At 34.0% G+C, this 22887-nt stretch overlaps 3 protein-coding genes and 1 long non-coding RNA gene across 4 annotated transcripts in view; 2 read left to right on the forward strand and 2 right to left on the reverse strand.

Moving 5' to 3' along the window:
- Positions 1-8002: 8002 nt before the first annotated feature.
- On the reverse strand, positions 8003-8432 carry Spase12 (Signal peptidase complex subunit Spase12). The gene has a single exon (XM_090104336.1). The coding sequence runs from the start codon at positions 8348-8350 to the stop codon at positions 8069-8071; it is 282 nt and encodes a 93-aa protein (XP_089960462.1). The 5' UTR covers positions 8351-8432; the 3' UTR covers positions 8003-8068.
- A 1233-nt stretch (positions 8433-9665) lies between these two features.
- On the forward strand, positions 9666-15696 carry wmd (serine-threonine kinase receptor-associated protein wmd). The gene is made up of 8 exons (XM_090104368.1): positions 9666-9906; positions 10725-10859; positions 11150-11308; positions 12193-12314; positions 12626-12707; positions 13215-13382; positions 14764-14969; positions 15437-15696. Exons 1-7 carry the CDS (start codon positions 9792-9794, stop codon positions 14955-14957), a joined length of 975 nt encoding a protein of 324 aa, XP_089960494.1. The 5' UTR covers positions 9666-9791; the 3' UTR covers positions 14958-14969; positions 15437-15696.
- Positions 15697-17141: 1445 nt separating this feature from the next.
- On the forward strand, positions 17142-17632 carry LOC149906577 (uncharacterized). The gene is made up of 2 exons (XR_016457009.1): positions 17142-17281; positions 17484-17632. It is a non-coding gene; the product is annotated as an uncharacterized LOC149906577 (long non-coding RNA).
- Positions 17279-22887, reverse strand: part of LOC149906578 (uncharacterized) — a 64518-nt gene continuing 58909 nt past the window's right edge. Inside the window, exons 23-24 of the mRNA XM_090104706.1 lie at positions 19275-19431; positions 17279-17617 (exon numbers count right to left, since the gene is read on the reverse strand). Coding sequence (XP_089960832.1) covers positions 17438-17617; positions 19275-19431 — 337 coding nt within the window. The 3' untranslated portion in view covers positions 17279-17437. The remainder of the gene's footprint in view (positions 17618-19274; positions 19432-22887) is intronic.

The raw sequence follows: 22887 nt of genomic DNA on the forward strand, positions 1-22887 counted from the left end.
TGAATTCTCACATTCTCTATATTGATTAGCTGTTGTTCGCAGTGCATTGGGTTTCCTTCAAATTTAAGCAGTTGTTCTATGCAAGTAGTTTCAGGATATGGCGTTTGATTTTGTTCATCGCATAGAAATTGTTCTCCAGCAGCGAGCGATCGGCACGGTTTTACGACCGGTAAGTATTTCATCCCCTTTGCCAACAGGTAAGGATATTTAGGAAAAATGGAAACGGTATTACTATCGGATTCACGGTACATAGGTATAGAGTATAATTTGTAATAGTTATAAGTATAATTATCTGTAATTGGAACCTCCATTATGAACGTAATCTGGTTTTGTTTAATATACGATTTAACATTAATAGTTTCTTCTAGTTTTACTAAATTTGCCTCACTCGCTTTAAACACTAAATTTTCAGTTTGAGATATAAGAATTAAATGTTGCAACAACTCAGTAGAATTAATAATACTTTGATGTAATATGGATACTTTACTAAATGCTAGAGCAGTCTCTATTTCTCCTAATTTTATAAAAATAGAACGAAAATTACTAACAAATAAATTTAAAAGGTTTATAACATAAGTAGTATAAACCCAATGATTATCCTTGGATGCTAATTCCTAAATCATAGATTCTACAATTTTTAAACGCTTATCTAATATATTAGAATTTTGATTTAAGACTTCAGTAGAATTGATAAAACTATCGAGCATTCTAGATATTAAGGTAATTTTATTTCTAATGATAGTTTGATCGTTTCCAAGTTTAGCTGTAAGTTAATCGTATCTCATTGCGTCACTATAGTCTTAATTTATTTTTATTTTTAATAGGGACCTTAGTCTTCCTTTTACCAATCTCTATCGGTATAACGTTCCTTGAACCTTGTCCTATAACCTTAGCTTTATGGAGTATAGGTGTACCGGACGATTCTACAATATTAGATGAATGGACTGTATCCGATTTCGACGTCACAAATGGTGACCTTCTAGGAGAAATCAGCGCCGATAGAGTTTCAGGATCGGAAATAGATATCGTTTCACTAGAATCGCGTTCTGATATAGAAATTGTACTAGAGTCGTTATGCGTTCTTGGCCTATTGTCTCTATCGCCTATATTAATAACCATAGATTCGATTTCGTTATCGGAATGCGTAGCGTTAACCCTAATTCTAGACAAAGCGTCTGCGTTTAAATTTTGCTTCCCTTTCTTATAAACTATTTCATAGTCATAGTCTTGTAGTCGAAGTCGCCAACGAGTCAGTTTACTACTTGTATCCTTTTGAGAGTTAAGCCATGCTAAAGGTTTGTGATCAGTATATATCATAAATTTCTTACCATAAAGATAAGGCCTAAAATGTTTAATAGCCCAAACAATGGCTAGGCACTCGCGTTCTATGGTGCTATAGCGTGATTCAGTGTCACTTAAGGTGCGGCTTGCATATGCAACGGGTTTATCGCCTCCAATGGGGCCCTGTGATAATACCGCGCCCAACGCAACATTAGATGCATCAGTCGTTAAGATAAAAGGTTTTTCAAAGTCTGGGTATTGCAAAAGTGGTGCATTCGTTAGGAGTTCCTTACATCTATTGAATGCATCTATGTAATTTTTATCTAAAATGATTTTATTTCGTTTTTTCAGGCAAGATGTTAAAGGCTTCGTTACATGTGCAAAATCTTTAATAAACCGTCTATAGTATCCGATAAGACCAAGAAAAGATTTGATCTCAGTAGTTGTTTTGGGAATCGGGTAATTAAGTACTGCAGTTATTTTATCGTCGTTAGGTTTCAGTCCGTCTTTAGTAATAGTATGTCCGAGGTAAATTACTTCTTTTCGTAAAAATTCAGATTTGTCTAGTTGTACCTTTAAGTTTGTCTGTCTGAGTCGGTCAAAAATGGTTCTTAATTTTAATATGTGTTCATCTAGGCTAGAGGAGAATACAATTACGTCATCCAAGTAGACCATGCAATGTATTCCCTGTAGTCCTCTTAATATATTGTCCATTGCTCTCTGGAATGTAGCAGGAGCTGTTTTTAGGCCAAATGGCATTCTAAGGAATTCATAGTGTCCATACTGAGTGCTGAAGGCTGTTTTCTTAATGTCTCGCTCGTCTACCTCAATCTGATGATAACCACTTGCTAAATCAAGTGTAGTGAAGTAGAGGCTCTTACCAAGTTTGTCCAGTAAGTCAGTAATATTAGGAAGTGGATAACGGTCGTCAACAGTCACGTCATTAAGCCTTCGATAATCAACTACCATACGCCATTTCACTAATCCGGAAGCATCGCGCTTCTTTGGAACTAAATGAACAGGAGCATTCCACGGGGAATGTGATTCTCGTATAACATTGTCTTGAAGTAATTTTTCGACTTGTCTATTAATTTCATCTGCTTGCGCAGGAGCCTGTCTATACGGTCTAACAAAAATCGGGTCTTCGTTTTTGGTATTGATTTTATGTTTAACTTCATTTGTAAAACTTAATGGGATATGTTCGCAATAAAATATGTCTCTATATTCGTGACATAATGCGAATATCTTATTACGCTCTATTTCGCTAGTGTGGTCAAGTCTCAGCTTTGATAAGTTATTTTTGAGTAATTCGTCGTTGTCATTGTCGTTGAGTTTGTCGTCGTGTACAAAGTTACAATCTGGGTCCGATGTTTTGAATGGTTTGCTAATTTTTAGAGTAATGGGTGATTCTACGCTATTCTGGATTATTGTTGTGGCATAGCCATTAATACAGTTGACTAGTGCTGAAGGCATTCTTACTCCGGGTTTAAATTCTTTAAAGTCGATTACTGCAACACCTGAGTGAAGGTCGGTAGGAATTTTTACCTTCTGTTCACATCGGGGTGGCAAGTGGATAATATAATCTAAGTTATTATTAATGATGGGGATGTCTGTGTTCTTGGTTCTTAGTAGCAAATGTTTCAGGTCAATTATTGCGTCTAATTTTTTTAGTAAGTCGTTACCAATAAGTCCGTCATAGCGCTCGTCTACGTCATACAAATGAAATTTATGGTGGTCAGGGGTATTTAACGTTGGAAAAAGCGGAATTTCTATAACTTCATCATGTTGACTGGATGCATGGGTGCTTATAACCTTAAAGGGTTCATATTTTATAAAATTTGGAAAATATTGATACGCAATTCGGGGGCTGATAAATGATCGCGTACTCCCTGTATCAATCATAAATTTGGAATTAATTTCAGGAATATAAATGTGTGGCAATTTCAGATTTGGATCGCAATTTAATTCTATGATTTTTTCTTTATAGAGGCCTTTCGTTTGAAGATTTTCTTCATCAGACGGAAGCACATTAATGTCTTGAGTATCGTCAGTGGGTGTATAAATCTTATTCTCATCGTATTCGTAATTCGTATAGTCGTAAGGATTACAGCCATAGTAATTCGTATAGTCGTAAGGATTATAGTCATAGTAATAATTGTCATATAGTGAATTGTCGTTATGTAAGTCGGTTTCATTCACTCTAAAACCTGGCTGAGTTATATTTTGTGGTCGAGGGGGTGCCGTCCTCATGGAAACGTCAGTAGACTCAAAGCGGTTATTTTGAGGAGGTTTTTGACCGAAATTCTGTGGCGTCATACCAAAAGTTTCAGGAGGCCTATAACCAAATTGCGGGTTTTGATTAAATGTTGGCCTATAACCAAATTGTGGATTTTGATTTAATGTTGGTCTATAACCAAATTGTGGATTTTGATTGAATGAAGGCCTATACCCGAACTGTGGGTTTTTATTAAACGGTGGCTTATAACCAAATTGTGGATTTTTATTAAAAGGTTCTTGGGGTGTGAATTTAAAACCAAATTTTTGAGGTACATTTGGTGTCCCAAAATTAAATCTTTGTTGAGGATTTTGTAAAAATTGGGGCACCGTTGTATTATTATGGGTACGATTGCGCGACTGATATTGTTCGTGAAAATTAACTTCTTCTAACACAATTTCTAGAGCCTGTTCTAATGTATTAGGCGATTTTAGTCTAACAATTCGCACCATATTTTCGGGCAAATTATACAAGAAAACGTTCAGGGCTGTATGATTATAAATCGCAATTTTCGCGCGTTTAATTTCCGTATCTACCGATAAATTAACCTTCGATATTAGTAACGATCTAATATTCTGTATCCTATTACAAAATTCAAGATAACTTTCCCCGGATTTTATTTTACAGGACTCGAGAGAGATTTTTATGCAATCCTCAGTTCGCGGATCACCAAAATGTTGTTTCAGCAATTCTTTTAGCGCGGGCCAAGTGTTAATATCTTCGCGCTCGGATAATAACGCGGCGGCATCGCCTATTAATCTACTAGTTATTGCATGTAAAACGTAAATATTCTGCTCTTCATGCCCTCTAAATTTATTAATTATATATTCACATTTTCGAAAGAATAGATTCAAAATTCTTTTGTCTCCACCAAAAAGAGGAATAAGCTTTAACATATCACTCGGAATTGTTATTACGTTTACGCTTTCCATGTTAAATAAGTACAGAGTAATTAAAGTTCTGAAGTCTTTAACCAATTACAATAATTTCGAATTATAAAAATCACACACACACAGAAATCAATTTAAAACACAATATAATAAAAATTCTTAAAATATAGCACAATAAAAAAAAATATATGTTATCAATTACTATAAAAATTAAAACTTGAAGTAAAGTATAAAATCACATATAAAATATAAAAATTATTAATTGAATTACGATCGATTTTGAGATCAATTAAATCAATTAATATTAATATTTCTTTATGCAAAAATCATTTAATTTCCTAATTTAAAACTTTTAATTAAGTTACACTCTATAGTTAATTAGTCTGTGCAGAGTTTTATGCAAGACAATTCTTAGAATTTAATACGATATTTCTTATGTATAAGTTATAACTAATTACTGATTTAATAGAATTTCATATTAAAACCAGATCCGTTATAATGCGAGACGTTCAATCCCAAAATAACAGTTAAAAATAGTTAAAAGTCAAAATTACACTCTCGTGAAAAGGATATGGGAATATATCAGAAAGGATGGCAAAAAGTTTTACTCACCAACCGATCGTCGATCCCATTATTCCTCGTCGTGGTCGTTTAACAAATTTATTTTTCGGTTCTTTTAGGATAGCACGGCCTTTATAGCAATGTTCTAGGGCTAATTTTGAAGACCTCTAGACATGCAGACCTTATGTGGCTATCCTACCGGCTGCGCCAGTTAAACTTTGCGGGAGCGATTTGACTTTTTTAAAAAATAAAATAAAATTAAAATTAAACTTATTTAATTATTAACTATAACAAGTGGACGATTTGGAGTCACAAATGTTAATGCCAGAATTACATGCAATGATACAATCGATACCTTATTACGAAACAAATGTTTTTCAATAACTGCTATGCTTATGTTAAATTGCAAGAACTCTCCGGTGGTCTTGCTGAGGCCAGCGGAAAGCTATTGCTCAACCTAACACAGAGGGTTGGGGTGGATGCGTAACTAGCTATGTAGTACTCCTGTGGTATTTGTTTTTACTTTTGAAATAAGATTAGGAGAAACCTTTGTAAATATTTGTCTTAAAGCAATTATTGAATTGAAGTAAAATGTTTTATAGAATAGTAGGAGATTATTCATAAAAGTATCCTTTTTTTGTTACTTGCATTTGAAAAGAGATCTTATAATTTTATTTAATGATAACTGAATATTTAGCATATTGCAACACAAACGCTATATTATTTTTATTACTTATTAACACTACAGTGCACGCGCGTTCTACTATAGTAGAACGCACTTACTTATTTTACCGCCATTCATTCATTCTTACACCTAACCCCCATCGCTCCCAGATAAGCTAATGGCTGGTTCACACTTTGATTAGTGCGAGTGCAGGTGATGAGTAGTACTACGTGTGGACAGCGACTGCGAGTGCGAGTGTTTAGTAGGCTGTGTAGTAAAGTGAATAGAAGCGTGTTCTATTTTTTTGCGAGTGGACTGCGAGTAGCCACGTCCCGCGCGCCCTCCCTTCCCCCTCACTCGCAGCGTGCCTGCACTCGCACTAATCACCTGCACTCGCAGTCAATTGGACACTACTCGCACTACACACCTGCACTCGCACTAATCACCTGCACTCGCAGTCAATTGGACACTACTCGCACTACACACCTGCACTCGCACTCATCACCTGCACTCGCACTAATCAAAGTGTGAACCAGCCTTTAGTCGACAAAATTGCCAAACGGATTAGTATGGTGCATATTTGCAACGTAAGCGCATGTTCCTGTTATGACGTGTCAAAGTTCAGCTTCTACTATAGTAGTACATGCGAGTATTGGTGTAATAAAACTAAAGGTAAGTAAAACTTTCTTTTTTGGGTTTTTATAATTATTATCAATAGACATTGAATGATTTAAATTTTAAAATTTAACTTTATACAGTTGCATTACTATTTCGTGTGTTATGATGTATTTAATAATTAATATTTCTTTGCTTTAGCGAAAAAATGGACCCCGTATTGGAGGCGCGCGTGACCCAATGGCTGAACGAAGAATTAGAGGACGAGGAAGTGATCCAAAGTGACTCGGACGATGGGGAAGTATATGTACAACCAATGGAACAGGAAGATAGAGATCAGATGCAGGAAGCTGTAAGTGAAACTCAAACATCATCATCTGAAGATGACACGCCTCTTTCTGAACTTGTCCAAAACAATACACGTGATGACATTTATGTATCTCGAAATGGAACACGCTGGAGTAAAACATGTCCTTCAGCAACCCGGGCAAGATCTCAAAACATCCGATTCATAAATGCCTTGATAATCCACCAACTAAACAAAGGCCAAGAAAGAATTGTGAGACGTAATTTTCTTTACGATCTTACGTACGAGCTGGTGAAACTCCTCATGGCAAGAAGATTGACAGTCACAGATTGACAGACCTTCCCCGCCAATTAAAAAATAAAATTAAATAGCTTTTGGGTCACGTAGATGAGGTACCAATACGTCATGATCCTCAAAAAATGGGAAGAGTAGGCAAATTTTGCCTGTGCTCCCGAGCTCGAAAAAATGGTGTAAGCGATGTACCAGATGGATTTGTCCTGATCACCAAGTTGTGCTCTGTATTGAATGTCAGGATGATGGCCAATAAATCGGTCATCGCTTATTAGAAGTTGTTTTTTTTTGAGCTGATCTCAAACTTGCCAAAAATGTTGATTATTTTCTTGATCTCATAATTTGATCCTAATTTTAATTATATGCTATTAAAATTTTATTTTTTTCTATAATTATTTGTTACAATAATTAAAAGTTTAATATTACTGAGTATTATCATTTTAGGACCACCCATTTTTTAAATATTTCAAATACAGTTTTCTACTATGGTAGAGCACGCGAGCAACCATGTAAAAAAAAAGGGCGCGTGCGCTGTAGTGTTAAATGGACATTGAGATTGAATAGAAATTATTTTGTTTTTCAAAAAATAAAATATTTTATTACAGTTTGTGGTTTTATTTGTAATAACAAATATATAGAATTCAGAAATTATATAATCTATAAGTATATCTTTATGAACGAACAGCATAAACTTATTCTAAGGACATGCACTATATACTTTTGTAACATTGAGTCATTTTTAATTTGAAGAATGTGCAAAATTTTTGATGAATTAGCTTAAAATATGTTGTTGATTATATGTTCCTCAATGCTAATATCTATTGATAAATCAAATGCTTAATGATTATTCACTTTCAACATGTATGTATAAACAAACAAAATATATTAAGCTGCTGCAGAATGATTATATACTTTATTTATTTAAATCTCTGCAGTGAATGTGTTAATATCCAAGCAACTTAATGAGAGCTCTTCTATCCAAATCCAAATACATAATTATTTTTGGTATTTCAAAACAGTGTTGGTACCTACCTACCAATAATCAACTACTTTTCTTAAAGGTTTTTAGAATAAATAGCTCTATATGCACAAATTTTTATGGAAAATGAAAGAAAGAGTAAGCTTAATTCTTTATTATTTTACATTTTATTAAAACACTTAGCCACGACCACAAACGACACGTATTACTTCTTTCCTTTTTTCCCTGTTGGTTTTTCTTCGGTACTTCTTGGATTCTGCCAGTTCAAAGGGTTTCTTCGGTACATCGGCCACGGTGGCACAGTGAGAATTGCAGCTAAAATAAATCCAGCACCGAGAATGTACACCGACTGTGAGAATTGTTGAACAATGTAACCCCAAATGAAACCTACGATGCTAAATAATGTAATTATAGCGCGGTAGAGTTTTTCAGCCTTTGCTTGGCCAACATAATCAATATGAGTTGGTATAGATTTGAAAAAATCCATTCTTTATATTTTGTCGGCGAAGGGTTGTAAATTTTACCAAAACAATTTGGAATGTATAATGTCAAACTGTCAACGTCATTAATCTCGGGGACACGTCATACGAAAATCTAACGAAACGTTCATGGAGCATTAAGCATTTGTACACATTCGTGCAGAGCAAGTAAATATATTATAGGTAAAGTCCGGTCGCGGAGCAGGAAGAATTTCGTACATTAACCTGTTATTACCTGTCACTGTCACTCCCTTGTAAAAATAATGTGTCTTGCTCGCACAGGTGCAATGACCGCCGTCCTTAGGGATTGTAAACCTTTAACCTGAGAGCGTAAGGTTTGTGTTTGCTTGATTGGTGTCAGGTGTTCAATTATGATTTTGTGAATTCAACATTTATAAGAATAAACCTCAAACTCTTTATGTCCAATCAAAATCCGCCTTAGTCGAAATCGCGTGTTAGACGTACGTATTTCTGTAATATTGTACCTACATAGTAAATTATTTTTTGAAAAATAAGGTCATTAAGAAGTTTCACTTCTTATGTGTGTACACGCACACTTTTTTTATATAATATATCGTGATTATTGAAAAAGTTAAAATGTAACTAACTAATAAGTATTGTAAATGATTAAAGGACATTTATTTAATAAATTAGTAAAAAACATTTTCTCCTCCAAATATTTCATGTAAACTGCACTTCATTCAAAAATGTTTGTGACCACTGTCAGTAGGTAAAGAGGTCATTGTACGAAATTCTTTCTGCTCCGCGACCGGACTTTAATTGCTATTCTACTTGAGATTCGCATTATATATGTAAAATCATGATAGGAGCGGTTTTTCGGACGTTATCAAAGAGAAGACAGAAATGTTTTAATAATGGTTCGCGACGATACTCGTATATTATACGAATGTGTAAAACAAGTGTAAAAGCATCATCTTAAATCAACAATAAATTTTTAAAAGCTTACAAATCTAGATGTATTTTTCGAAAAGGTAAATAGCTATTTTTAGCTTTTTCAAGTTCGGCAAAGTCGAGAGATAATAATGAAAGATTTATTAATCACAGACGATTTTATTTTCCCTTCTTATTAGATACATATTTGTATTTCGAATTTCTCAAAACAAAGGATTAACACCTGAGATAAAAAGCTAAGCTACATAAAATTCGCATAAAATTAATTAGATTTTAGTAAACACATCTTGGTAAAGTGTGCACCTTACTTAAAATGTGTAAATGACAAGTCTGTGTGACACTGACCCTTTGTCTAGTGTTTGGAGAATTTATAAAAACAACAATTACCGACATGCGACAGCGTCAACAGTCAGCCCGTCAAGCGTCAGTCGATTGTCAACATCCAGTACGATCAGACTCATTAGGTTAATTTTACAAAGATTATATACTTAGTTTTTATTTTTTCAAAAAGTACAACAAACAATTTTTTTTAACAAAATGACAACATTAAAACAAGTTCCTCTCACATGTGGTGGCCATACCAGACCAGTCGTGCATTTGGATTTTAGTGACGTTACAAAAGACGGATACTATTTGATTTCGGCTTGCAAAGGTAAGTTAGGAGTTTTCATACTTGCATACATTCGGGGTGGCCTTTTGCCTTGGCCCAGATGTAGGTGGAAGACCTGCTTGTGATCTTATTATACATTTGTGCACTTTATTCTGACAGATGTTAGTTATCGATAATTGGAAAGGTGCTTTTTATTTTTTCTTATTAGATTGTATGTTATGTCCGCAACAATTCATTCTATGCATAGTTTGACCTTCTCTTTCCGGACATGCAGGAAACACCTTGAAGTTCCGTTCAAGTTTCCTGGCGGCGCCTGTTTGCCTTGATCACAAGTTGTGCTCTTTATTTACATCTGTGATACGATAACAAGTTTCAACCTATAGGCCATTTCGTAATTGTTGTAGGGTCAACTAATTGTTGCTTTCCTGTACTTTGTGTTGACATTTCACTCACATAAGCTAGGTCACCTTGTTGTTGGACTTTGAAGGTTTTTTAAAGCACTTGACATTAATGATTCTTGTATAGTTTTTGCAAGCATGAAATAACTTTCATTTAACAATAGCATAAGGAAAATGTGTCATGAGTCCTTGCTTCTTACAAAACTTAAATCCACAGTGAGGGTTATTCTTTTATTCTGTTTTTATTCAGCTGATGATAAAATATATTTAAACATATGAGTAGTCAGATTCTGTTTAGAGCTTATGAACAAAGTTCATCTAATGATGTCTAAGTATATGTTTGTTTCTAAATTGATATGAATATGTATAAGACCATTATAAGTTCTGATTAAAGGCTATAAATACAATGATTGACAAGATTATTGTGTATGAATAATGCATTTGTAATGTATTTGTTCATAGATGGCAAACCCATGTTAAGGCAAGGTGAAACAGGTGACTGGATTGGAACATTTGAGGGTCATAAAGGTGCTGTGTGGGGTGTGGCCTTAACTCAAAATGCAAACTTGGCTGCTAGTGGAGCAGCAGATTTTTCAGGTACATGAAAAAAAATTAACAATTCTAATTAAATAAACCCAATAACATATTCAATCAGAGGTACATTATGTTACATAAAAAAATGCCATGACTTAAATGATTTCTATTTCTATAGTTATATTTAATAATCAAGAGAAACACTATATAGAAATACTTGCAATGTACAGTATAGCAAGCCTGATGGTAAATTTGTTTCTAAATACGGTTTTAGCAATTAGGAAACATATAAAAATCCATACTGGCTGATAATTACAAATTGTTTTTATACTGATTTTAAATTTATGTTTTAGCAAAACTATGGGATGCTCGCTATGGAGATGTCATGCATACATTTGATCATGAACACATAGTGAAGAGTGTCAACTTTAATGCTGACGATACAATGTTGCTTACAGCAAGCAACGAGAAACTTATAAGAGTTTATGATCTCAATAAGCCTGACGCTGGTGGTAAGATTTGTTTTATAAGAGATTGTATAATGTAATCCAATAAGAAAAGTAGAATGTAGTAATGAACAGTAAATTGTTGAATGCAAGGGAAGGTAAATTATTGTGATTCTTGCATTTTTAATAGATAGTTTTTTTAAGGAAATGTTATCAAAAGATTGAAAAAATATGCAGAATATGTTTTTGTTTATTATTTGCATGATCATTCAGTTGTTCGGTAAAAAAAGGATAATTGTAATTGTTGTTTTTTGTTAAAAAAATGTTTAAAAAATGTGTATATTACCTATTAAAAAAAAATGTATGCGTGTACTAGAGTACACACGTAAGAAGTGAAACTTCTTTATGACCTTAAAAATTTCACGAGTATGGCGTAACGCAAAAATGTCACGCGTACGGCGTAACGCAAAAATGTCACGCGTACGGCGTAACGCAAAAATGTTACACTAAATTTTTGTCCACCCCCGATAAAGAAGTTTCACTTCAATAATTATTATAATAACACATTTATTTCATTAAACCATGTTCTTTTCAGTTAAATAATTTTTAAAATTGTACTTGAAAATATTTTAAACCAGTTTTGGTAGTGTGAAACTTGTACAGTTTTATTGAATCATATATATCAAGGATTGTAAAAATCTCTGTATGTCTTATAATACTAGGAGTATATTATTATTAAGAGTTGCAAAAGATACAGTATATAAAACAATTAATGACAATGTATGCATAATTCATATCTATCTAAATAGATTATTAATATTATCATTGCATTTGTAAACATGTAATTCAACATACATGTTGAATATAAACAGTTATCAAGTTATTTATGTTTATGAGATACACATATATGTACTTATATTAAATAATATGTTTTTAATTAATACTTTCAGCCATTGAAAAAATCAGCGCACATTCAAACAGTATCAGGCATGCTGTTTTCTTGCACAATTCGAGAATTGTCAGTGTGAGCGATGATTTGACTATGCGTGTTTGGGACCGCAACAGTGGTCAGGTAAGTAGATTGTTTATCGTTATTTATTCAAATTTGTTGATTTCATATATATATATTTAGCAATTTACCGATTTTAGCAATTTTTACCATCTCTAGCAAATCTATCATTTTGTTGTCATTAATTATTAATAAAGTAAAATATGCACGATTTATTGTTGTGTACTTTTCTTTTAATTTAGTATAAAATCTTTTAAGTAAAAGTAGATCTTTAATCACAAACGATATTTGTGAAATTGTTGTTGACATGAAAGTTATGAATTTCCTCATGATAATGAAGGCCAGTTACTATAATTATTATTTATATTTTACAGGAAGTACAAAAAGTGGAGTTTCCTACAACTCCAAACAGTTTAGAGTTGTCCCGTGATGGAGCAGTCTTGACAGTGGCACATGGTATGTAATTGTTTTTACCTAATTTAGAATATTTATTTTATTTCCTTATATATGCCCACCTATAAAATGCCATTGCCATCTATGGCAAAAGTTCCGGAAATTCTGCAGTTTTGTTCCTATTTATGATGGTTTCTTTTATTTTTATTATTAATTATTATTATATTTGTTAGTGCACTATTTATTGAGGAGGCTATACAATAGGAAATGTATGTGTTGTATTATTTAATCACTCTAAGGGCCGATTTTTCAATCCTCAGTTAAAAATTGTTCTTTGAATATTATATTGTACAACCATTTCAAAAATGTGTGGCTTACCCGTAATATGGCAGTTTACAGGTGACATTTTTATATTGTTGTGTAATATTATATTGAACGGATAAGGTTTAACCAAGGATTGAAAAATAGGAACAGAGTAGCGATGTATAATATTGCCAAAATATTCCTTTTCAGAACAGACGAAGTTGCCTGTATCATTAAATAATAATTTTCTTATGTTCTAATTTCAAGGTACCAACGTATCATTCTATTCCTCGGATACGATGCGAAAGATGCGCGAATTCCCCGTGCCCACGAAATGTTACTCTGCCTCGTTGGCGCCAAGTAGAGCTACTTTCGTCTGTGGAGGGGAAGATCTCAAAGTTTACAAATTTGACTATAATACTGGAACTGAGCTTGGTAAGAAATCTTATAAATAAAAGAAATTTGTATTATTTACATCACTTATAAATGAAGAATCTGTAATCTACCGTAATCTACTGAAAAATAATGCGCTAAGTTGCAAGCAGTATATAACGGTTCGCAAATTTCTTCTAATAAATCAAGAATTTTGTTATAGTTAGTAGTGTCAATGGAGTATTTTTCATTGAATGCCAAAACTACCGCATAAATTATTTTATTTTGCTGATGAAAAAAATGTGTGTTTAATTGTGTCCATTCAGTATCTTAGTGGTGAGCCGTATCTTAAAAATGGCAATGCCTTTTTACACATAATTAGCTTAGGAGGTTTAATAATTAATTAATAACCATATGAAGGTTTAAAATTCTAAACATAAATAAGATTAAAAAGTGTTCTTCATACGCGCTACTAGGTGTAGGAGTAGAATTCCATTAAAATATCTTCAAATTGGATATAGACATACAAATGCGTGTATATTCTTACTATTTTATTTCGATTTAAATTATAAGGGAATTTTGTTGACGAGATTGAGGAATTGATCTATTTCCGTAATTGTTCAAAGTTTGGACTGTTGTAATATTTACATTAAAAAAAAACATGTTTACACTATCATAACAGACTTGTTGTTTACAAAGTTTTCCATGGAAAACCAATTCATTATTTTAATTAGACAAATGTACAAATACACTTATATTCATGTTTTGATATATAGATTTGTCTATCTACTATCTTTACAAGTGGTCGTCCTGTGGTCGAAATTCAACCGTATTATAATCAGAGTAGTTACATATATGTTATTGCGTGGTAATGTTTTTTTTTATTTCATATAGATTTTATGCATTTTTAAATTAAAATTCCCTGTATTAATTATAATTATTGTGCCATTTCATAATCCTCCATCCGCGCAATTTTCTTAACAGGTGATACTTACGAAATATTTGCTTAACGTCTTTGATACGAGCTTTCAATTAATAAACTAAAAAAGTATTAAAAATCCAACCAATAGATCAGCTGATTTTTTTTGTAAACAAATAACTTGACATCATGAAAGTGTATCTTTGAAATTCAAGCTCCCGCGCTAAAAAATTTAATAGGGTACTTATACCGTATTCGTACATGCTAAAGCGCATCACACACGGTGAAGATACTATAATATTTTTTGTTAAGATTCTCTAATATAAAATATTACAGTATCTTAAGGTATCCGTTATCAGCGTTCTGACCATCATTTTTCTTTTTGTCATTGCGTACTAAGACCCCTGTAGAACCGCCATCCTGTTACAAATGACCCGAAACACTGACACAAAATTTCGTAAAATAACATAAAATATTATAGTATCTTCACCGTGTGTGATGCGCTTCATACTACGTTTGGTACAGAGTCGAACAAAGGTCACTTCGGGCCGGTGCACTGCGTGCGGTGGTCGCCGGACGGCGAGCTGTACGCGACGGGGTCGGAGGACGGCACGGTGCGGCTGTGGCAGGCCGTGCCGGGCCGCGCCTACGGGCTGTGGCGCCGCACCAACGAGCCCGCGCCGCTAGCCAATGGCTTCAAGGAGGTCGCCGCCAACTGACACAGCTCGGATGTATGTATCTTCTTTTGTGGTTATTGCCTTATTTTCTAATGATAAAAAAAATGAATATACAACATTTTTTTATCATTAGAAAGTAAGATAATACTACTGTATTCCTACCGGTGATCCTAGATGGGCCTTTTAACTTGGCTAGTATGTTGTGTGATTTTATTTTTCAAGTGATTATTGCCTTACTTTGTATAATTGCATTGTTCTGTCCATTCTTCAGTGTCATTTCCTACTTTCTTTATGTTCAATGTTCATACTTGATGGTTGTCGGTTATTGTTTCAATCCCTATTAATTATATCAGATAGCGGTAGGCGGTTCACATTATAATTTCAAACTCATTACTGTCTCATAAACATACGAAAAATAAACCAACTTAGCCTCAGTAGTGCACTTACCTAATAATTTATTTCAGGTATTCCAAAGCCAAACTACATTTCGCTATTTATTAATTACTTAAACTTATTTTCAGAGTGACGAGGAGCAGTAATTGTGCAATCGGATCGGAACGTTTGATTTTGGCGAATGTAGACATTTGTCACCAAGTTAAGTGCTAAAAACATTAGTGCGGGTTGACAATCGAGACTCTTAACAATATGAAATTGTGTTTGTGTTGTTACTTTATTTTATGCAACATCACTTTTATACTCAATGAACTATATTTATTGTAAAAAAGAAACTTAATAGACTTGATAATATTATGAAACGAAATAAAGTGTTTTTAAATACATGTTTTTGATTTTTACTTACAATTCTTCTCCCCAGCATGTTAAAATAGAGGTAGTAAAGAAATAAAACAGTCAGATATTTTACTTATGTTTTTATTATAAAACTAAAATTACATTAACTTAATACTAAACACAAATAGTACGCCATTATATTACAAAAATAATTTATACAATCTTAACTAGGCAGTGAAAATGTTTTTATTCTAAAACCTACCATTATTCTTTCACTGGTTGTACAATAAATGGTAACATGGGCTGGTAGCTATAGTTCCTTTGAGGTGTTATGTTTTCAATTAAAGCTTACAATGGCTGAAATGCTCTTACAAATTGGTTCTTTTTAATATTACCTTTTTGGCTCTTTAGTTACAACTTATTCATAATTTTTGTGATCACTAATAATTAAATTATAATTAAGTTAATTTGAACTCGAGTATCGTAAAAAAAAAGAAGAAATAGTTTAAATATGTAGAATGAAACAAATTACAAGGGAATTGTTTTAAAACATTTTTGGTGGTCTTTATACATGGGTGTAGTCAGTAGTGTTTGTGCTTATTTTAATGACTTTTAATAGATAACCTATGATAACAACACATAACATTAATGGACTTCAATGAACATTCATTTCTTTGTTTTTATTACAATGCAAAGTGACAAAATGGATTTCACTATAACTTTGAACAATGAAAGTGGTACGCAAAATTTACTGTTTATGTGCAATTTAAATTATATGTCTTTTGAAAAATACTTTTGGATGGCAAACTTAATAAAAAAAAGGTTTTGACTATCAGAACCTTCTTAAAATATATATCCATATCTATTTATATTTTATTAAGTACATACATTAACGTTTATAACAACCATTTAACCATCTTTATTAATGACAATTATGATAATGAGATGATACTTTGTTCAATTCCAATTGGAATTCTTAATACTAGGCAGTCATGGAGTGCCTATTATTAAATTTAATACAATAGAGTTATACCTTAGTGTAGATTTAATATCGTTTATTAAAAGGACTTAAATTAAATTTAATAGTGAATGATAAAAATATATTGTATTTGCATACTAAATCCACACTAAGGCTCACAATAGTATATGTCCTGACTCCTGGCCGTAATGTAGAGACACAGGTTCATTTCTCAACACGAGTATAAATTTGGTTGATACATTCATTTACTAGCTGAAGTATTTTGTATCGTAATACAATTTACAATGAAAATTATGGCTATCCAAGAAAAGGAACGACCCTTTTCTGCACGTCCATATTTTTCAGTTATTCATCTATAATTTTTATTTCTCGCTTGGTATACGACTCGTTATCCCTCCCTACAACAATACAAATTCGCTATAAACGCTGAGCGTGTGGCGCCTCCGCAAGTTTACCCCTCTTACATACCTACAATAATAATTAATTGGGGGATCAATAATTATTGCAGGTAGGTAAGAGGGAGGCGTAATGACATACAACATATAATAATATTACCGCGCTACAACATCTTACTCCCCCCTCCCAACAATAACTCATCACTAGTCACTACATTCACTTAGCTATAAACGGCGTCAGATCAGGAAAGTTAAAGCTCAACGTTGGTCATTTAATCGCTCTTGGCAGTACAGCCCCGAACTGCGCGGTGCACACGCCTTCACACATCCTCTCACCCGACAATTACTCAACACATTCCTCCCCCGTCTATAATGACTAATCTCCCCCCCCTACATTTTCCCCTACTTCTACACTACACTCACTTAGCTATAAAAGGCGTCAGATCAGGAAAGTTAAAGCTCAAGGTGGGTCGTCTAGCAGCTCGTGGTGGCGCGGCCCCGCACTGCGCGGTGCACACGTCGTCTCGCTGTATCGCGTCGCGCGGCCACTCGCGGGACAGTTGCGCGCAGTCGGTTATACGGAGGGATGCACATTGCGCCTGGGGAAAAGTCATATGAATAAAAAAAACGATTTATAAAAAAAGTGTGCCGAGCATACGTGAAAGAAGTGAAACTTCTTTGATTCTAAGATACCAAAATCATCGCCTTACTCCATGATTTTGAAATTTCTTATGATTTACGTCTATCATAAGAAATGTCTATTACATAGAATAATATAGAATATCTATACGTAACATGGTGTATGTTAAAGATTGTCTAATCTAAAAATGAACGCCCCTCCACTGTGTTTACGCTCACATTCAAAGTACGTGTATAGACGCAATACACACAAATTGGTCTGCCTCATTGGTCGTTCAGTCCTCCAGTCCTGTCCATGCCCGAACGACAGGACCAGTTGGCCAACTAGTGCATAAATGACGCGATGCACGACAGAACGGACGTGTCATTCCGTACATAGCGCACTCTCCCCGCCATACAATGCTAGGCACCTGAACTGATCGCCCGATTAGTTGACAAATCAGTGCGCGAAAGTCAAAGTTTGCAGTAGAATCGCCGCGCGCACACATATAAAAGTGGTTCAATAATTATTTGTCCTCACACATTGAAACAATTAAGTTTAGTGGAAGGGCGTTCATTCTTAGATTAGACAATCTATACCTCTACATTTCTTATAGCCGGGTCCACACAGAACGAAAGCAATTGCTGGCTATAATTGGCATATGCATACTAATATTATAAATGCGAAAGTAACTCTGTCTGTCCGTCTGTTACTCAATCACGCCTAAACTACTAAACCAATTTGCATGAAATTTGGTATGGAGATATTTTGATACCCGAGAAAGGACATAGGCTACATATTATTGCGAAATATGTACCACGGGCGAAGCCGGGGCGGACCACTAGTACGTAATAAATAATATGCAATATGCAGGCTGGATATAGAGTTAAAAAATGCATAGGTATACATACGACATAATATTATCATCATCGGAAACAACCTACATTGTAATTATTATACTTGAGAGTTAGATAGACATAGTAATGGCGAAATTATAGATTTTGTTAATGTGCTGCCAGTTAAGAATAAACGACCTAGACATGACATAAAGAAAAAATATATAATGATCAATATCAATTAGACATTAATTTGTAGATAACAGCAATTATGGCATTCGAAACCTATTGCATTTGTGTTCATGTATCTGCAATAAATTCAAACTAAAGACATTGTAATGTAGTCATTTAACATCTAAGTTTGGACAGTTATATTGAACATTATCCCCTACAGCATATTCACCGTTACAGGGGTACAACTCGACTCCATAGATACTGCTTTCCGAATCGGTGGTAAATGCATATGTAATGACGATTCGCAAGTGCTTCTAAAAGAAGTCTAATTGAAAAAATGTATGCGTGTACTAGAGTACACACGTAAGAAGTGAAACTTCTTTATGACCTTAAAAATGTCACGAGTATGGCGTAACGCAAAAATGTCACGCGTACGGCGTAACGCAAAAATGTCAGGCGTACGGCGTAACGCAAAAACGTAACACTAAATTTTTGTCCAACCCCGATAAAGAAGTTTCACTTCAATAAATAAATGAGTTTGAGTTTTTGAGTTTGACTTTATAATAAAATGACTACCGACTAGACAGAGTTATTTTGAACCTTATCCCCTACAACATAAGCACATACCCCTTCAGCGGTACAAATACACGAAGTACAAGGTGAGGGGAAAGCAGAATCCCCGAGAGGTACAGCTCGACCTGCGATTAAACAGCCTTGCGCCGAGTTCTCGCGCCACGCTGACAGATCCAGCTTGGGTAATGATGCACAGGATACGCGGGGGTTTCTGAAATATTTGAAGTAGAATTATTATTTAATTATTGAGAAATTGGGTTATATTATTAACCCATTGAGCCCCGAACGGCCCGATCGGTCCACGACTCAATAGATTTTCTATTGTGTCTGTGATTCCGGGGTCTGAGTTTTTAAAGACTAGTAGTACAGGATAGTTGATTGATTTTGAAAAGTAAATAATGAAATCTTTGTGTAACTTTGTTAAGATTAGGTTAAGGGTGCTATAACAGTTTTTTAACAAAAACCGCTATTTTACGGTACAATTTTAACTCAAAGCACTTACACGTGAGAACAAAGTAATATCTTAATTTAAAGATAATATATTCAGTTATACGATCATCTTATAAAAATTGTACGACGTCATACAAAATTGTCACTGAAATACGATTTTCCCAGCACAATGATCGCATAAAATGCAAAAAAATGGGGTCTAAACCGGTACACTTTTAAGAAAATTAAAAGCCTAATCTATCTTCTTACCTATAAATTATTGAGGGATATATAGTCCTTTATAGATTGTGATAATTTTTTTGTATCTAAATCAAAATTTTATTTGAATTATAAGCTAAATTAAAAATACTTGTCGATTTCTTCATACATTTTGCTCTCGCGGGTCGTCAGACCGCGCTCAGAAGCGCTCTTGGAAGGACGGGTGTATCGCTCCTCGTCCCAAAAATAAAAACGAATTAGAAAAAGATTATTGTGCGTATACTGTCGTTTTCGTGATTTGAAATATTTGATACTTTATAAGAGTAAACTGTATAAGTTTCATATTCCAGTTATTTGTAATTTAAAATTATGTTTTAAAAATTATGTTGACTGAGATCCTCTTTTTTTATGGGTTGTTGAACGGATTGGTGGGGTAAAGCAATTTGACAAAACTTAAATCCAAAATGGCGCCGACGAAAATTTGCCATCTTTTCGTCATGGGTGTCATTTTCATGGTTTTTGGGGTAGCTATTAACCAATATGAGGTCAAAAATAAAATCCAAGATGGCGCCGACGAAAATTTTACATCTTTTCATCATGGGTGTCATTTTCATGGTTTTTGGGGTAGCTATTAACTAATATGAGGTCAAAACTAAAATCCAAGATGGCGCCGACGAAAATTTTACATCTTTTCGTCATGGGTGTCATTTTCATGGTTTTTGGGGTAGCTATTAGCCAATATGAGGTCAAAAATAAAATCCAAGATGGCGCCGACGAAAATTTTACATCTTTCCGTGATGGGTGTCATTTTCATGGTTTTTGGGGTGGATATTACGCAATATGAGGTCAGAACTAAAATCCAAGATGGCGCCGGTGAAAATTTGACATCTTTTCGTCATGGGTGTCATTTTCATGGTTTTTGGGGTAGCTATTAACTAATATGAGGTCAAAACTAAAATCCAAGATGGCGCCGACGAAAATTTTACATCTTTTCGTCATGGGTGTCATTTTCATGGTTTTTGGGGTAGCTATTAAACAATATGAGGTCAAAAATAAAATCCAAGATGGCGCCGACGAAAATTTTACATCTTTCCGTGATGGGTGTCATTTTCATGGTTTTTGGGGTAGCTATTAACCAATATGAGGTCAAAAATAAAATCCAAGATGGCGCCGACGAAAATTTTACATCTTTCCGTGATGGGTGTCATTTTCATGATTTTTGGGGTGGATATTACGCAATATGAGGTCAGAACTAAAATCCAAGATGGCGCCGGTGAAAATTTGACATCTTTTCGTCATGGGTGTCATTTTCATGGTTTTTGGGGTAGCTATTAACCAATATGAGGTCAAAAATAAAATCCAAGATGGCGCCGACGAAAATTTTACATCTTTTCGTCATGGGTGTCATTTTCATGGTTTTTGGGGTAGCTATTAACCAATATGAGGTCAAAAATAAAATCCAAGATGGCGCCGACGAAAATCTGTTATTTTATTTTAGTTTACTTCTTTATTATTAAGAAAATTACACCTATGACGAAAAGATGTCAAATTTTCGTCGGCGTCATCTTGGATTTTGGTTTTAACCTCATATTCGTTAATAGCTACCCCAAAAACCATGAAAATGACACCCATCACGAAAAAAGTCAAATTTTCGTCGGCGCTATCTTGGATTTTGGTTTTAACCTCATATTCGTTAATAGCTACCCCAAAAACCATGAAAATGACACCCATCACGAAAAAAAGTCAAATTTTCGTCGGCGCCATCTTGGATTTTAGTTTTGACCTCATATTTGTTAATAGCTACCCCAAAAACTACCCACACTTGCAAATGTGTTTGCTACGTAGGAAAAGTTCAGATTTAAGAGTATCCTAGGTAATGTGTTATGTGACGAATACCTATAATTTATTTCATTCCGACTATTTTTCGGAATAACATACATTTACTAAGAATTGTATACAATGCCGGATTTAATACAGTGCCGGTAACATCATAATATGTATGATAATAATTCTACATTTCTTAAAAAGCTTTGATATTGTATACAATTCATAGATTATTATTCAATGAAATAATGATGTAAAATAGTCACACTTTTTTAAGTGGTTTGAATATACTAACATACTTATTAGGATCGTACCTACTAATAAAAGTAACAAAATGAATTTTTAAAGTTCCTAGTAATCTTCTGGAATCAATTTCAATAAAAATACATAATATCAAAAATTAAAAATAATATCAAGTATGAAGATGGTCTATAAAATGGAATGCGCTATGTTTACGTGAGCGTGATATTGCCGCGAACAAAGTTACGTCGTTAGATACCTAAATTTGAGTAACGCAGATTTGTGACAGCGTCCTTAACGTCCGTACTTAAAATGCGTGTAACAAATTTTGAGCGTAAATGTTCGGTTGTGTTTTATGTATACTAAAGTGTGTAAATGCTTTTTTAGGGTTCCGTAGCCAAAATGGCAAAAACGGAACCCTTATAGTTTCGTCATGTCCGTCTGTCCGTCTGTCCGTCTGTCCGTCTGTCACAGCCGATTTACTCGGAAACTATAAGTACTACAGTGATGAAATTTGATGGGAATATGTGTTGTATGAACCGCTACAAAAATATGACACTAAATAGTAAAAAAAAGAATTGGGGGTGGGGCCCCCCATACATGTAACTGAGGGATGAAATTTTTTTTTTCGATGTACATACCCGTGTGGGGTATCAATGGAAAGGTCTTTTAAAATGATATAAAGTTTTCTAAAAAACATTTTTCTTAAAGTGAACGGTTTTTGAGATATCAGCTCTCAAAGTCGTAAAAAGTATGTCCCCCCCCCTCTATTTTTATAACTACGGGGTATAAAATTCTAAAAAAAATAGAGGTGATGCATGCTAATTAACTCTTTCAACGATTTTTGGTTTGATCAAAGTATCTCTTATAGTTTTTGAGATAGGTTGATTTAACTGTAATTTATTATATTTGCTGCTACGGAACCCTTTGTGCGCGAGCCCGACTCGCACTTGGC

This window comes from Colias eurytheme, chromosome 8 (assembly GCF_061535395.1).
Source record: "Colias eurytheme isolate Ceu_HAF_F1 chromosome 8, ilColEury1 Martin Lab GWU primary, whole genome shotgun sequence".
NCBI classification, from domain to species: Eukaryota; Metazoa; Arthropoda; class Insecta; order Lepidoptera; family Pieridae; genus Colias; species Colias eurytheme.

What these genes read in the sequence shown, in the direction of transcription:
- Spase12 (XM_090104336.1), bottom strand. Translation starts at nt 8,350, where the DNA reads ATGGATTTTTTCAAATCTATACCAACTCATATTGATTATGTTGGCCAA.
- wmd (XM_090104368.1), top strand. Translation starts at nt 9,792, where the DNA reads ATGACAACATTAAAACAAGTTCCTCTCACATGTGGTGGCCATACCAGA. An exon ending in CAATAAGCCTGACGCTGGTG is followed by an intron (nt 11,309 to 12,192) that starts GTAAGATTTGTT and finishes TAATACTTTCAG; the next exon opens with CCATTGAAAAAATCAGCGCA. An exon ending in AGTCTTGACAGTGGCACATG is followed by an intron (nt 12,708 to 13,214) that starts GTATGTAATTGT and finishes TCTAATTTCAAG; the next exon opens with GTACCAACGTATCATTCTAT.